Source organism: Phasianus colchicus, chromosome 8 (assembly GCF_987193195.1).
Source record: "Phasianus colchicus chromosome 8, bPhaCol1.hap1.1, whole genome shotgun sequence".
Lineage (NCBI taxonomy): Eukaryota > Metazoa > Chordata > Aves > Galliformes > Phasianidae > Phasianus > Phasianus colchicus.
The window spans coordinates 20,548,044-20,564,733 of record NC_143443.1 but is presented as its reverse complement, the minus strand read 5'-3'; the positions used below and the strand labels follow the sequence as shown (position 1 = coordinate 20,564,733).

General features: G+C 35.7%; 1 protein-coding gene across 2 annotated transcripts in view; it reads right to left on the bottom strand.

Annotated features, from left to right (window-relative positions):
• Positions 1 to 12: 12 nt before the first annotated feature.
• TBC1D12 (TBC1 domain family member 12) overlaps positions 13 to 16,690 on the bottom strand; it is a 37,119-nt gene continuing 20,441 nt past the window's right edge. For both annotated transcript variants that reach the window (XM_031597758.2, XM_031597759.2), the window contains 11 exons: positions 12,556 to 12,671; positions 10,608 to 10,690; positions 9,078 to 9,195; positions 8,634 to 8,740; positions 8,084 to 8,164; positions 7,480 to 7,574; positions 6,675 to 6,746; positions 4,825 to 4,953; positions 4,406 to 4,515; positions 2,602 to 2,860; positions 13 to 1,705 (listed from right to left, as the gene is read on the bottom strand). In XM_031597758.2, the coding sequence (XP_031453618.1) occupies positions 1,637 to 1,705; positions 2,602 to 2,860; positions 4,406 to 4,515; positions 4,825 to 4,953; positions 6,675 to 6,746; positions 7,480 to 7,574; positions 8,084 to 8,164; positions 8,634 to 8,740; positions 9,078 to 9,195; positions 10,608 to 10,690; positions 12,556 to 12,671 (1,239 nt within the window). In that variant the 3' untranslated portion in view covers positions 13 to 1,636. The remainder of the gene's footprint in view (positions 1,706 to 2,601; positions 2,861 to 4,405; positions 4,516 to 4,824; positions 4,954 to 6,674; positions 6,747 to 7,479; positions 7,575 to 8,083; positions 8,165 to 8,633; positions 8,741 to 9,077; positions 9,196 to 10,607; positions 10,691 to 12,555; positions 12,672 to 16,690) is intronic.

The window sequence follows — 16,690 nt, the reverse complement described above, 5'->3', positions numbered from 1 at the left end:
GAACGAGTAGGCTGCATTTCTGCTGTAAGTTTTATTTACACAGGAATTGTTACTAGTGGTCTTAAAGGAAGGCTTCGTCCTTCTATTTACAGTTATATACAGATTTATACTTGAAAAGTAAGAAAACTGTACAAGATAACGCAAAAATATAAGACAAATTGGATCCAATTAAAGTAGTGAATACATAAGTTAAGAAAAAATCTGACATTTAGATTTCAAATTGTAATGTTATGAATAGTATATATGTAGTTTTAAACCAGATAGCAATGTAATTACACCACACTAAATCTTCACCCCAATTACGCAGACTCCGCGTTAAACACCAGACAACCGAGAGCCTCCCGCACTTAAAAATACATAATAATGGTAATTTGGACTTGATTTCCACAGAGGGACCAGTTACAAAAACCCACATGTAAGGAATTTATTTACAGTAAATATTAGCAAAAAATGGACCAAAGAGTGCAAGTGCTCCTCACCTGCAGTGCTACCCATTTCATATTTCTAACCCCCACAAACATGAAGTTGTTGTACAGTATCTTCGAGAATAGAAAGCGTTGAAAACAGCCACTGTGACACATACAGCATGTCCTCATTTCTCACAGTTAAGCGATGTTAAAGAATTAAGAATCTCTAAACCATATGCCTTTCAGCTTTCAGTATTGCACACTAATAAGAGAGTTTCAAGAAATACTCTGCATTATTCTGAAGTGTCTCCACGACTCTCAAGTGTTAAAAACCAACACAAATTCTGCAGATAGTTCATCAGCTTGTAGTGTTTACCATTACCTACTAGTGTATCTTAGCTAACAATGGCTCAACAAAATAAAACTTCTGGTGGCAAAACCCTTTCACAGAATACCCACCCCATTTTTAAGAAGCTGCACAACCAGTACACCAAAACAAATGCTTACACCACTCATTTTGAAAGCTGTACATCTGAAAATAATAGCCCTGGTCTTACCAGCGTTTAAGTTTGCGTGATTTTTGCTCTAACAGGTTTGGGCACAATACTTCTACGGTTCCTGAGTTAATTACATTTGCCCAGACTGAAGAATGAAGCTGCAACTTAAAAAAAACAAGTAAATAAGACAATACCCCTTCTCAAAATCGTAACCATCTTGCACATAAACATACCAAACAACCTTATTTGGTCCTTAATACTTTTAAATGGTTCACTTTGGAGGTAATATTTGTACCAAAGCATTTGGTTTGGATAGCAGTTTTGGAGCCTTTCAGATTCAGCATTTCCCTCATCCCCCCCCAAAAGTGCCTTTGTGGTATTTGTAAAAAAAAGTTATGCCTCAATTTTTATTTTTTTTTAAAGTACCAACAGAAGTTACTAGAAATGTTTATTGCATTGAGCTGATTCTTTTAAAGTATTAAATATGAACTCCCCTACTTTTCAGTTTCATAGGTTTTAGTATTCTGTGTGAAAACAAATCTTCCCATCAAAAAAGCTAATACTGGCAAAATGGTGAAGATTTCATCAGTTCATTACTCCACTGAGAGCTGTATCATTTTTCTCTCACTTTTCACACTTTTCTATAGTGATTTTCCACATAGAAGTGATGTGAGAAGTCCTTCGTCATCAAGTGGTTTTCCACATTTTCAATTGACCTCAACATTATAATAATTAGCTTTTCAGTGCTGGGCTATGGTTCTTGTCCCCTTCTTTGTTGTCCTTCATAAGTGAGGCAAACACCTGGAAACACAGGTTTAATAAATATAGAAAAGTTAGTCCTACAAAAAAAATTAACCACAACAATATTAGCATGGAAATAACTTTCTAAAATGAGACACTAGAAAGGGAAGAGTTAATTACCTCTAAATACTTACAAAGTCTAAAAGGTTTTTTCTACCATCTTAGGAAAATTAGGAAAAACCAATCTCATGGATATGGGAAGATACAACGAGGTAAACAATTCCCAAGTCCTCTTTTACTTTCCAGCTATTCCTCGCATCTCAGTTGGCATTAGGAGTTGAGCCAAGAACACAAGCCAGCTTTTCTGCCAAACCTGACTACTTCACTCTTGTATTTAGCTGTACATTTCAGCAGCAGCAATTCCAATTATTTGTCATACAGGTATTTTCCATCAGAACAAGGAGGAATTCCCATACAGGGAACGGAAGATGGAGAGTTATTTTTAAGGCCCCACTACAAAGCTGTTTGAAGAGATTTTTTTTTTTTATTCAATTGGGTCTTATCACAATTCACTTTAGACTAACAGACTGTATTGAGTCAGTTTCAAATAGAATCTGGTTTACATGTTCATCTTTCTATGGCACAGCATTTTGTACTAAAAGCTAGGGATTCTTTAACAACTATTTTATTGCTCCCCACATTAATATTCAGTGCTGAATTTGTTTTCCAAGAGGAGGGAAAAAAGTAGCCATCTCAATGACAAAAATTGAGATTCTCTTTGAATACACAACCAAGATATAACTCCCATCAGAGACAAATCTAAAAACAAAATGTCACATGAGCAGCATTACCCATTGGTTAGAAGTCAGGCATGTAGCACAGTCTCTAAAAGAAGTGCCTCATGCATATACATAAAAAAACACACTCATGCCCACACATACATATATCAAACTCACCTGTGCCCATTTTTTGTTACTATTTTGCATCTGAATAGCTGCAATACAACTAAAAAGTTTTTCTGATGTAATATCTTCAGGAAGTTTTGTTAGAAACTGTGCTATATGAATAAAGTCCATCTGTAGGAGAATATCTTCATATAACCGAAGGATTCCTAACCCTGTCCTAAACAAAAATTCTTCCCCATCTCTACAGAAAACATCCCAGACACGACAGGCCAGATCAAGTGGCAATGACTTGCTGTAGAGCGTAAAAATCCTGCAATTGAGAAAAAAGGCACAGTTATAACTTAAGCTATTTCAGAAACACTGAAGTACAACCTCCTTTAAATCTCAGTTAAATTAACTAAGAGAGCAGAGACTTACTTCAAGCATTCCCACTTGTCTGTATTTCACAAACACAAAAGTTACCATGTTTTCAATTCAGAACTGCTATTCCGAAACTGATCTCTTTCCATGCTACAAGAGATTCTCTATTTGAAAGCCACCTCCTTTAGGAAGGAGAAGCTACGAACATCTTTACACTCAAAAGGGTGTTGTATACAAATATGAACTTAAGCCACAAAGCTCGGAAGTATACAACTTAACCCTTCCTATTATTTAAACAATGCAGTCTAACAGCTCTGTTCATCATTTGATTTTGAACTAAATCTAAAGTTGCAAATACCTCAGTAGAATGCTACATCCCACTACTACAAATATAGTTATTGAATTTTCAGTGCAATATATTTAGAATTTATAATCATGTTAAAAATCACAAAAATCTTGTCAGTGTTTTGCTAACAAAGTCCAGTTGTGTTTGATATTAAGAAGTCTGTTTCAAGAAACTATTTATAATGTACAGGCAGAGAATTCAGTCTACTGTAAAACCTCACTTGAATTTGTAGTGGTCCCTTTGATATAAAGCACAGTATTCTGTTTTGCCATTATTTATAGTGGAAAGTGGTTCAGGAACCATGGAATACTCCCTACCAATAGCTCTAACTTCTACTTTCCCTTCATGAGAGGGGCTCTTAAGGTCTCAAGGCCATCTTTGAAACAGATGCAGGAGTAAGTCTTCATTTCTCACAAATAATCTGAAGCAGAGTATTCTAGGACTTAGTACAGCAGCACCACTTGCATAACACATCTGTATAAACTCTGGGCTGCACCACACACCTCACTCAGTGCTGTTGTTGTATAATCTGAGCTCCTGCTAAGACTTCCCACTTACTGCAAAGCTCCATCCTAAAACAGATGACAGCAGAAGTTCTTCATTCCCAAGTACTTGGATGACGTGCCATTTTTGTATTATTTAATTCTATCTAATTCAATTAACACGATTAGAAAATTATAACCCAAATAATAAAGATATATGAACAGACACTTTACAGGCTCTTTGGAAGAGACATTCAATATTTGGCAGCACTACACACACTTGAAAGATGCCTGCACTACTGGCTTCCATTACAGACAAAATAGTTTGGTACTTTCAAATATTCATTACTTTGAAACGCTTGTTGTATTTCCAAGTTTACTCTTTTCTGTACTACATGCTGTATTTCATCCACCCTTTACTTTCAAGAATATATTCCTATTCTTTTACTTTCTTCAGCAGCTGATTTTGTTCATTTTAGCAAGTCATTTACAATCAGTCACATAAACAATCAGTTTACAGTAAACAGATACAATGTAGTAGCCTCCTCTCCCCTACTTATGTTATGTATAACTGACTCATATCTGACAGGTGAGTCAAGCCTAAACTAGCAAAATATAAAGTGTTCCAGCACTCTAACGTTAAGTTTGCTCTGTTCTCTGAACTCACCAGTCTATCAAATATATGTCTGGAGTGAGACTGTATGATTTGAAATGAAGAAACAATTTGGGAAGATTTTCTTCAAAGAATACTTCAAAGGCTGCAAAGTATTTCAGCATCTGCAGAAACAGTAAAGCACTTCATAAGCAGTCATTAAAAGAAAGCTGGGACAAAAAAAATCCCACCAAGACTTAAGGATCTCAATATAGCACAATATGACTTCCTAGGATAGGAAAAACAAGTGTTTCCAGAGGAAAAGTCAGAACAGGAGAACGTGTTCTATGGATTAGTATCTGGTATTCTCAATTTTGTAACCACAGGTTAGAGTTTTCCGTTATTCGAGAGGACAACAAAAAGTCATCAACAAGTCAAATATGCTTCAAGTCAAAAGAATGCTAAGGTTCAAAACCAGAAAACTATGTGCATACCATGCTGTGATCCACACGGAAAAAGGCCAGCTGGCATGGCTTGTTTAAAAGGTTAGCAAAGGCAATGAAAGCATCTGCCTCTTCCAGATTGAGAATGAGCACAGCAGCAATGAAGGACATCCCTTGTACCTTCAAGTGGGAAAAGCATCAGGCAAACATAGGTGAGTAAGCTCAGTACATTTCGGAAATGCAAATATTTTACAGCTTGCAGTACATCAAACACCATTACACATAATTTCCAGATGAACAAAAGCAACAAGGATAAATAATTTCTATACGTGCAGCTAATTAGATTTCAACATGAATGTTTCTTCAGATGCATGATAGAAGTTCCTTGACTTGTAATCATGAAACCTCCCAGAACCTGGAATGCAAGAAAATGAAAACCACGCAGGCTGGAAACAAGACACAAGTTGGCTTTAAGTTCATTGTTAAGCTGTGAGAAAAGCAGACATGAGGAAAAATCTCACATATGGGACAGTTTAGACCCAGGCAGATATGTTGGAACTGAGACAAAATTCTGTTTTAGAACAGTCAATATGTATCTTTCCAGTTGCCAAACACTATTTGTTCACATACATAAAATTACTTTCAAGTGGTTAGCTATAAGTTTTTACATTTTTGTGATTACTTTATTTAAAAAAAAACAACACTTCAGTCTGCTGTAAGTGGAGACTATCATTCATGTAGTTGTTAAGTGATAATCTGAATATTCATTATACTAAAAATAATTTTACCAATTTCAGCTGTAATTATGATAATTCCGCTGTTTCTAGGCATTTATACTGCCTGCACCTCATTTTAAAATGCACTTAATATTTTAACCATCTAGGGAAGTACTGATATGGATCAGAAACAGTCCAGCAACTTTCCATTTTTTTTTTTAAATATGGATGGGTGCAGAAATAAGACTGAACTTATTGCCTTATTAGCATTAAAAAAGGCTGATCAGAAACATTCAGACTAGCTGCAGTTGTATTATCTTTTCCTAGGGAGAAAGCTAAGACCCATCTATGAAAAATTACTTCTTTGCCCTTTAAAACTCCACCCTGGAACAAGCAGTCTCAGAATCTGCAGTCTGTAATCTCAGTTAAAGATTATGGTCTCCAAAAATGATTTCACAGATGACAGAATTAAAAACATTTAAACATGAAAAGCCAGCTAGATAATGATGCAGAGTAGTAAGCATATCTGACAGAGACAAAAACACACCCTGGGCTAAATAACGTGCTGTTGCACAGATCTCAAATTCTTCAGCTCAAAAGCAATCACAACTTGTGAAAAGCATTCCTATGATCCCTCCAAGGCTAAAAACATAGCCTTCATAGGCTGATACGATTTAGTATTTTATTATCATTATTTTTTAAATATTCAAGTTCTTCCTGCAAACAATCTTATCCTCACTAAACTCAGATGGAGCAATTAGCCTTTGATAGAAAAACCAATATGAAGTTGCTGGATTTTAAAGACGTGACCTACTAAATCAAAGGGCATTACTATGAAAATGGCAGCAGTGGGAACAACACTGGGATAGAACAGGCTGAGCTCTTCCTGGAAGGCTGCTTGCCTGTTTTTTTTTTTTTGTAGATATTCTGACAGAATGCCTTGTGAACATATCAGTTTAAAAACGGTTCCTTGTGTGAACCAAACAGTATTCTCATCTGTAATATCAATACATTTTTAGCTATTTTATTAACCCTTAAAATTACCATAGCTACTATCAAATGAGTAAGTGCCAAGGTACAAATTGTTTTGAGGTTCTAGTAGCATAAAGTTTAGAGGATCTACTTATCTAACAGGCAAATATTTTAAGCACATCTGCTGAGCTATAAACATTTCAGAATACTTACATATCCCACATCCGGTCTATAACATGTATATGCTCCTAAAACACTATGCAGGAGATCATGATAGGGACCACCCTAATTCAAGAAGAGAGAAGGGAAAAAGAGCTTTTCAAAACCAGTTTATAAATATATGTAGGTATCCAGCCAGTATAGAAAGGTACAAGCAAAATCTGTGATTTATTGCTTTGTTCACATGTAGAACAACACCAGTTTTTACCCTATGCATTTCCTTGTACGGTTTTGAGATGCTAAGGGAAAAGTAGCAAACTGATAATTCAATATGTATGTAACAGAAAATGAGGAATCTGGTACACAAACAGGGTTGGCTTTTCCTTTTGAGACACTGGACATTTTAATTCTTGGTAACACAAGTGTCCATAATACAATAATGCAAATTATTTTATACATTCTTGTGCACCTCTATATAAAAATTATAAAACCTGAAAATGTGCACTAAAATGCATCTGGATTTCTGTAAAAGCCATGAGAATATTCATAGATCGGCATACAAGTAATTTCATTCAACAGTAATAGGAACTGCATGCAATTTTTCCAGGAGAAAAAGCCTTATTAGCCCTTCACTTACAAGCACTTACAAACCACTTTAACACAGAAAGCATCCTAATTTAATCTAATCAGAGAAGGCATGATTCTTTGCTGTTGTATGTAGAAAAGGACCAAGTAATTTTACTTTTGTTGTTTTACACCAAGAGCTTCTGAAAACTTTTCCATACTTGCTAGCTAGGTTACTCTTCTTGTTTAACTACTCAGATGTTTAAAGTTATAGCTGAAGTTACAGAACTCTCACCTTCTGGAAAATATACAGGGATGGAAATGTGCGTGATATATCCAATTTAATTAGCTCCAGGCTGGCCTCACGATCAGCAACAGATGCACTAACATCTGCAAGCAAAACCAGAAGTCATTGAAAGTGATAAAATATTTCTACAGGCTTCAGAATGCCATATGCATATAAGGTCTTTCAGGGTCTAAGGAAAAACACTGTTTTATATATAAACTAAGGGTAACAAAATGCATGGAGATTTCACTAAAGTTTTCAAAAATTGACTGGTTAGGAACTGCAGAAGTTACATTCCTTCTGAGCCCTCATTAGCTTTCACATGACTCAAATTTTCTGTATCCCAGGGCTGGCATTCTTTAAATCACAGCAAAGGTGGCAGCATTTACTCCAGAACTTCCAAAAGAATTTTGACTGGGCCTTGAGTTCTCTTCTTTTTGTATTTCATCTAAATTTTTTATGAATGCAACGTGACACAAAAACAAGTAGGAAATGACTCAGATTTGACTCATATTTTAGCAAATATTCCTAATGCTGCAATTGCACACAAACTAGTGAAACTGCGTGTTTGTAAAAATAAATAGGAATCTGTTTAGCGTTCTGAAGGTCTTACCTTCTACATCATTCTCAGAATTTGTTTCACTGAAGCTTTTCCATCGTTCCTTAGCTCTAGATAAGAAGATTTCATAGAGTTCTGCAAGTAAAAACAAAACAATGGGATAAAAAGTCTCCATGCTATGTATACTTGGCTTCGTTTTTCTTGCTTCTTACCATTGATGGGTGGGGAGAGTGAGAGGTAGATTTCTATTGAATGGTTACAGCTAGCCACTGGAATACCACCACACAAAGTTTATGCCTCTTTCCGTGGTGAATATTCAAGTTACAGAAAGAAAATTGATTTTCAAACTGTCCAGATTTTTACTTTGTGAATGGCTTGGAACACTTCCAGTTCATCAAAAACATTAATTAGTGAAAAATAAACAATTCTCCCTCAATTCTTTTATACAACTAAAACATTTTAAAAAGTTTTGAACTCCATTTCCATAGCTTACCAGGCTATGATTGTCTAATTGTAAAGTATACAGCTAGTTCTTTGCAAAGTCCTAAATTTCAACTGAAAATAACCAACATTTTGCACTAAAATATAATACGTTAAGGCATACCAGGAGTGATATTTAACTCATTTCCCACTGCTAGACTCCACACCTTCCCACGAACACTTGGTGGTAATCCCTGCCACCACAGCTCTCGAACTCTCCGGGTAGCACGCCTAGAAGAGGGAGGCAGGGAAGAAAAGCAGGCGAATTACACATCTTGTTTTCTGAAATTACTAAGCAACTTCAAAGAAACATAGCGTGCTATTTCCCAAATCAAAATTCAATGATCACTGCTTATGTTAAAGTCCGACTAAAAAAAAACCAAAACCTCACAACACTGAGCTCCCAAAAGCACATTTCATTGCTCTGTAATGACCTTGTACTATAACAATGGCAACAAAAACTGACTTTGCAAAACAAATGGAAAGAAAAACAAGGTATGTGGGTCCTCTGTTTCCAGAGGAGAGAGAAGCTACGCTTGCTGGATTTACCAAGCAAAACTGCACTTACATGCCTTCCCAGTTAGGTAGTATTTCATTGACCCAAATCACCATAGCACTAGCAATATTGTCTTCTTGCTTGAAACGCTCTCTCATTATTTTCTTCCTTTTATGTGCTTCTTTAATTTCTGTTAAAGAAAACATATTAAAAATTCTGTTATAAGTGATTAGGTAAGTAATTAAGCTGCTGTCTAATTATGTGGATTGTGGATGAAAGATCAAGGGTAAATTACAGTTGCACATGAGCAAACCAATACTCTTCCTGATGATTGTAGGCAAGTATCAAAGTAATTCTATAAAAAACAGAAATTATGAAAGCAATGCAAGATGCAAACAAAATAGTTATTACATGTTCTACTCTGAAAAATAGCAATAAAAAAGCAATGCAAAGTTTCATATCTGCTGGAGCAATTTCTATGCCAGATTTGCCCAGTTCACATTTTTCTTTAACTGTCAAATAAGAAAGTGCTGAGTTAAACCATTCTTCAAAACCATTACACAAAAGTATTTTGTTAGATCATTTGAAGATTCCTTCACGTGAAAATGGCTAGAAAGAACTGAGCTTTGCCATCACTAAAAAAAAAGTCATTGTGAAATGGCAAGACATTTTCTATTTCTGCATGCATTAGACAAATCAAAAAAGAAAGTTGGCCATTCCTGGTAAACTTATGAGGCTAAACGGCTTCATTAAACTTTTAATTAAGCTTTGCGTGTAGCAGCTGTTAATTTAATGAATACTAGGGCACACATACTAAAACATTACACATCACTGGCCTTTCAAAGCTCATACTTTACCAGATTTCACTCTTCTCTTGCAGTGTATTTACATTGTCGTATGCCTTGGATTTCTCATTACATCTTTCAGAGTAAGCTGCTACAGATCCATAGAGGCTCAATGAATTCAGGAGCTTATATCTGACTGACAACAGCCCAAGTAAAATATGCAGTATGAATTCTTAAAATAGCTTATTCCCTGAACACTAGGCATGAGAATACAGAAGTCCTTTCAACAAACTATTCATAGATTGCCACAGTCCCAAATGAAACAAATGTGTTTAATTTAAAAAGCAGATCTAATGGAAGTAGGAAGATTCACAGAAACAGCTGATTTGAAAAACAAGGTTTTCATCTGTCTTCACATTGAGGTTGGTATCAAATACCTGTGAAAAAAATAATCTTTAAGCAGTCAGCTTCATTCTACTTTAGTTCTCAGCAAGAACAGCAGCAACTCTGCATGAAAAAGGAGTCCAAGTATACAGAAAGTTTTGAAACAATCACATTATGCAAGTATTTTTAAAAAATCAAATTTCCACTTAAAAACAAAAAAGTTAAACTGATTTTTGAACCTGGTTACATTCACTGTGCTGGAATAGGAAAAAAAAATTGAGAACTGTGCTGGGCTTTTAAGTTATATGCACAAGTGTATCAGAAAATAATACTGAACATTAAGCAAGGTTGTTCTTTACTGCATCTACTAGCCAGAAGATATTTTTGCTATACAGTTAAATAGAACTATAGTGATGATTAGTAGTTAACATACCTCGTTTTTTTGCCTCTGCCACCATTTCATCATATTCTTGTCGGTGACGTAAAGCCTCTTCCACTGATTTGGCAGGAAGATTTCTGAAAACAAGTTATTCCTGAATTCAGTATGCACAAAGAACATACTGAACCATTTCAAAACACCTATTTAATTTGGTTTCTCTCTAAAGTGAGCTTTGGAGTTGTCACACTATCAGTGCTTCAGTAACCACAGCATAAGATTGCTATTTATTCAGAACTACCAGGCTTTTACTACTTCTGTTGATTTGCTGTCGTACAGCTTCCTCCAGGGCACGGCCAAGACACAAGAGCATTCTTAAGCCATGCTGTGGTACAGCCAAGATCTCCATATTTCTAGCTCTTTTTCCTTTCAACTGACATTAGAAAAATAATCTACTGCTAGAAGTTTGTTCTTACTTGTCTGTCACCAGTCTCTGAAGTTACTGCATTTGCTGAACATTTGAAATAATGTCCAAATGAAGTTTCCATGAAGCAATATAAAAATACTGATGTTCTTCATGCAGTTACTTATTCTGATCAATTTTTGCATGTGTGAATTTTAATAATTAAACATAACCAGATCTATGATTTTGTTTGTTCAATAACAGGTAAAGGGAAGTTGAAATTACAAAAGAAAGGACAGAGCCCAATCACACTAGAGTTAAAATTAAGAATGCATGGCTACAGAACTATCAATTAGACTGCTTCAATTTTTTTTTTTCCCCAGTTGCACAGTGATCCTGATTGCCAGAAAAAAAGATTCTCTACATGTTTTTTTTTTGTTTTTTTTTTGTTTTTACAGGTAGAACTGATTATTTTCTTAAAATTTCAGAATTAACTGAGAGTAGAATTTATTTTCAAGAATGACATGACAACATGCTATACACAAGGAATAGCACTTCTACTGTTCTTATAAACATAGTTCAGTTACTGTCTTTGTCTCTACCACAGAATAAAAGGAAATAATGCATTTACAAAATTTTATACAAATCTGCACCTCTGTTCAAGATATTTGTCAAGATATTTCTGTCTTAGCATCGAAGGAACTTATGCACCACTTGAAAGAATCTCCACAAAACATTTCTCACTGCCATTCTTTAATTGAAATTAACTGAAGCAAACAAATGCCATCACAAGTTTTCTCAAGGTGTGATCTGAAAGCTTTGATTTATTTGCTTTCCTCACAGCATGTGTTCCTAGTCACCTTGTCCTCCTCTTTCTTTCAGATTGCTGAAGGCAATATAGCTGAACAGATTGAACAATGTATTACTCTTGTCTCATTACTGTTCTCATTTGTATTTAATGCAGTTTTTGTTGCATCAACAGTTCCCATTTTGTTGCATTCAACTGTAGTTCTAAGTAGCTCATAGAACAAAAGAGAACATTGTTCCAGCAAGGAACAGTTTTAAGGAACTCCTTATCTTGGTACCACCAAAGCAGTTAACTATACTGGCCAAATACCTTCATATTAGAAATGCTTAATACTCATTTTTTCTTTCTTGTGTTTCAAAAGCAATTCTTTCTACCCCTGTTATTACTTACCTAATGCTTATTTTTCTAGTAAGCCACCTCCAAATTTGCTGAAATGCTAACTGCCACTATTAAGTCTTCCCTACTGAACTAGGAAAGTAATTGTTCAGAAAGAGCGAAGGAGAAGGGACTAAGATGACAGGGAAAAAATCTGCAAGTCTTCAGTAATTTTCCTGATTAAGGATGCCTACAACACTGTCCCAGTACACAGCAGATACATTATCAGTGATCCCCATTACGTTAAGAAAATTTCTCATACAGTCTCATATACTTGCAGGTTCTTCTGGAGATATTTGTTAGTTTATTATGTGGGATGGAATAACACATGCTTTTGTGTAAGAATTATGCTTTTGATAGATAAGCTTTACATCTCACAAATTCAGTCATCATCAGATCCACAGCAGAATTATACTTACGCTGGTCGATCCTCCAGAATCAAAGCAGTAGTTGAAAGTGGCTCAAATTCAATGTTTTTACGTCTTGCTGATGGAGGTGGAGGCTTATACATTCTTCCTGTCCGTGCTTCATATTCCTAAACAATATTATTGATAAAAATGTAATTTCAACTTTTCAGAGCCCCTTCTAACCTAGTGAGAATAACACTTACTAGTAATATTTACATATATAACATCAAATCACTTAAGACAGCAAGGAGCTAACATTACAAATTGAAATTACGTATAGCAAGATGATGCAGCTTTCCAGAGCTGCTAAACAAAAGTGACTGAAAAGCAGTTTCTTCTATCAACTTAATCTTTAATCTATCCTAGTTCAGTGTTACTACAGAACATCTAGGGGTGAGTTATAGTTAGAAAACCTGCATAATCTTCCCATAATAGTGAGCAAGTATGTTTAAGCAATCTGCAAAGCTGAGTAAAAACACACTAACCAACAATGTGTGTTACCATTTATTTCCTCTTGTTTCTAGCTCCCCTTAAGATGTGGTGACCTTCTTGTTTATGAAGCCTTTATCGAGACCACTGGATCCATTACCTAGAACCACCCATTCTGTACTCAGTAACAGTACAACAATATTTAGAATTACAGTCTGTTTCACATCATTTCTTTCCTCAGAAGTAAAAACATGCAATCTACTTGAAAAAATTAAGTCTTTAATACACAGAAGATTAAGAAAAAACCTATTCCTTTTTCCACTGAGAATCTCAAGAAAATACAAATGAGGCAGTCCTTAGGAAAAAGGCTTAACAGAGTCAAATGAAAACCTCAAAAATTACATATTCCCTCTTTAATAGCTCCTGTAAATAAAAAAAAATACTGCCAAATTACTGAAGAACCCATTCTTATAGTTAAGTGAATATATAACTTTGTCTGTGAGAAGATTTTTTACTTCCTCCCAAGCAAAGGTAGTTTGTGGATTCATATTCTTAGGCATGAAGGTTAGATAGATAGGTTCACTACACATCTTCTGTGTGCTGGAATTCAAACAGAATATTATAATATCTTTTAAAGAAGACAAATTCAAGGTATTTTGGCAAAATACTTTCAAGTTAAGTCACCAAAAATAAAAATAGAGTACTAGTTAGGTCATATACCTTCCCAATCAAACAGTCTTCTATAAAAACTGTTCCTCTCTCTTATTGAGTAGTTTTTCATACATATTTATTCTCCCAGGAACAAGCAGAGGACTTTACATGTTCAGTGTTCACTGACAGCATTAAACAAACATAGCTGACAATTTTAAACGTATCTTAAAGCTCTTTACACAGTTGAAGTCCAGAAAGATAAATGGGAAAATGCTTCTTATAAAAGTGATAACACAAAACAGCTTCAGATTTCCAGAGAAGACAAAACTGATTCACTTTAAGGTGGCTTAAAGTTTTCTTCCCAGCCTTCTTACCCTACCTATTTTAATGATCTCATATAAGATTTCTGTTCTTCAATACTGGGCCTAACCTCCCCACAAGAGAAAGTCACCACAGAATCAGTGAGGATGGAAGGGACCCAGCCCAGCTCCCCACTCAAAGCAAGGCCATGCAAGGCATTAGCTAGCCAGGTTCTGAGTGGCCCCAAGAATGGAGGCCCCACACGTGCTCAGCACCCAGTATTCCCAAGGAGCTTCCCAGCCAAGTACTAGATAGGCCCACCCTAAAGGCTTCAGAGATCAGAGGAGGCCCAGCTGTGCTCTCAGTGGTACAGCCACATCCAATAGGCAGTACAGATTTCCTACAACAAAATCCTCTCCTGAAAGGTAATTCCTGAGACGACTTTGAAAACAATATGCATCCAATATCACTTGGCACATTCAAACAAATATCTTCAGCAACTGAATTTAAATAACCGGTATTAATTCTGTTGTAAATTACTCAAGCATGAGAAAAATTAATAAGTTCAAAGTTCACTGTATGAATGAACATGCATATTTTAAGAGCCTAAAATTATTTAATTCCACCTCAAACCATATGACATTACAGGAACTCCTTCCACCTTGTATACCTCAGACTATTCTAGCATATTCTTAGTCGGGAATGATAGCAGCCCACGGTCAGCATCCAGCCTGCAGTACTGAAGAACTAGACCCAAACTGCTGAAGAGCAGCAGTGTTCCCATCTCTCAAATTCTTGACTGAATTTTACACTTTCCAGTACTTTGTCACAGGAGCAACAAAATTAAGTTCACTGAGCAGTCAGAGATGAAGAAGCTGAGCTGGAACCAACTTTTTCTTTTTGCATGAGCATTAGGTATGGAGGGGTATAAGTTAAATTAAAACCACCAGAAAGCCGTAAGAAATGAAGTCATTCTCACCATCTTATTACAAGTTAGACATCTGAATGATCCTAGTGTCTCTGGCTGTCATATATGCTAGGTACTGACACTTATCAAAAGTAATAGGTAAGAAACAGGCAAGAAAAGGCATGAAAATCTTCACAGTGATTTCCACAAAAGGCAGAAGTCTATGCTCCTGGAACTAAAGATGCTTTACAAACATCTGACTTTTTGCAGTGTGGAAATTCCAAGCATTTCTAGAAAACAGCCACCAAAATAACTTCAAGCTCAAACTGTCAAGGTTGTACATTTCCCTAGACAAAACATACTCCAAATATCAGAACCTCCACATGGAAGATGCTTCTTGCTCGAGAAACATACCCACTATGAAAGATTAGATCCAAGAATCTTCAGACACGCATGAAATTCATTAACGTGAGCAAATAAAATACTCATTCCTTTTTTTGGAATGGGTTTCTCCTTGTATTACTAGTCTTAAGAGATTTCAACAAGCTTTTGATAAAGGATCTGAAATTCTTGGCACTGGATATAAAGCTAGAGCTGACACAGAATTTTACTTTAAAGGTAAAAATACAATTTAGAACACTTGACAAGTCAAAAACATAAGATGCAGGACATAGCCCACAGGATAGAACAACTGACAGCTAAGATTCAAGAGTTGCAAGACATGCTCACAGGAGGAAAAATAACCATTTTGGAAGCATTACATGTATCACAACAAGTAATTTTGTTCCTAAAAATTCTTTATTGCAGCATATCTCAAAATAGATAAAAAACAAATATCACCTTTAATAGCAAGCAAAAATAATTCACAGAATCACAGGATGGTTGGGTTGGAAGGGACCTCAAAGCCCATGCAGTCCTACCCCGCTGCCATAGGCTGGGTGCCCTTCACCAGTTAAGGGTCCAGGGCCCCATCCAACACAGCCTTGAGCACCTCCAGGGATGGGGCACCTCCAGCTCTCTGGGCCACAGTGCCAGTGTCTAACTATCCTCTGAGTAAAAAATTCCCTCCTAATATCTAATCTAGATATCACTCGTCTTTTAATTGTCTCCGTATTAATGCCAGAACTGCATCTTCTCATCTACTGTCATTCATAAAGCTGCAAACAAATTAAAAGCAAGAAAACCATTATGACAACTTAGTAAGAGCACTTTGATATGCAGACAGACTAGAATTTCCATTATTTATTCCTACTGGAATACAGATAAGCCTATAAACCTAAAGACAGATAATAGGTAAATGGGGCAGGAAGTTTTTTGCTAATAGAGCTGCCTTTTGTACTTATGATAAAGATATTCCAATTTGCAGGGGTTTTTTTTTATTCCCTTTTAAAATTGAATGTCTTAGAAAGGCACCTTACATCATCTTGGTAAAACTGGTAACTAAGTTATTTAAGCAGAAATTCTGCTTAACGCATAAGGATCACCTCTTGCACACCAATCTCCAAGTTGTAAATTAGAATTACTGAACCTGAATTGGCTGTAAGTCGCTTAAAAACAAGATGGTGTTTATAGCAAGAACAGATATCACTAAAAGGTTCTCAAAACATGCTCTAGGTATTTTTTCAGAACCAAGAAAGCAGATGCTTTCAGACAAACAGAACAGTACATTTGTTTCTTACTTCCAGATTACAGACAGGGAAGAATACCATGTCTCACATAATAGAAGAGAACAACCAAATGGATGCTGAAAAGTTTCTAGATCAACCTTCCAAATAACATCATCCATCTCTCATCTTTAACTTACTTTATTTTTCCTCAAATGGATTTTTCATAAGTTGCATCAAGTTTCATCTCTAGTTG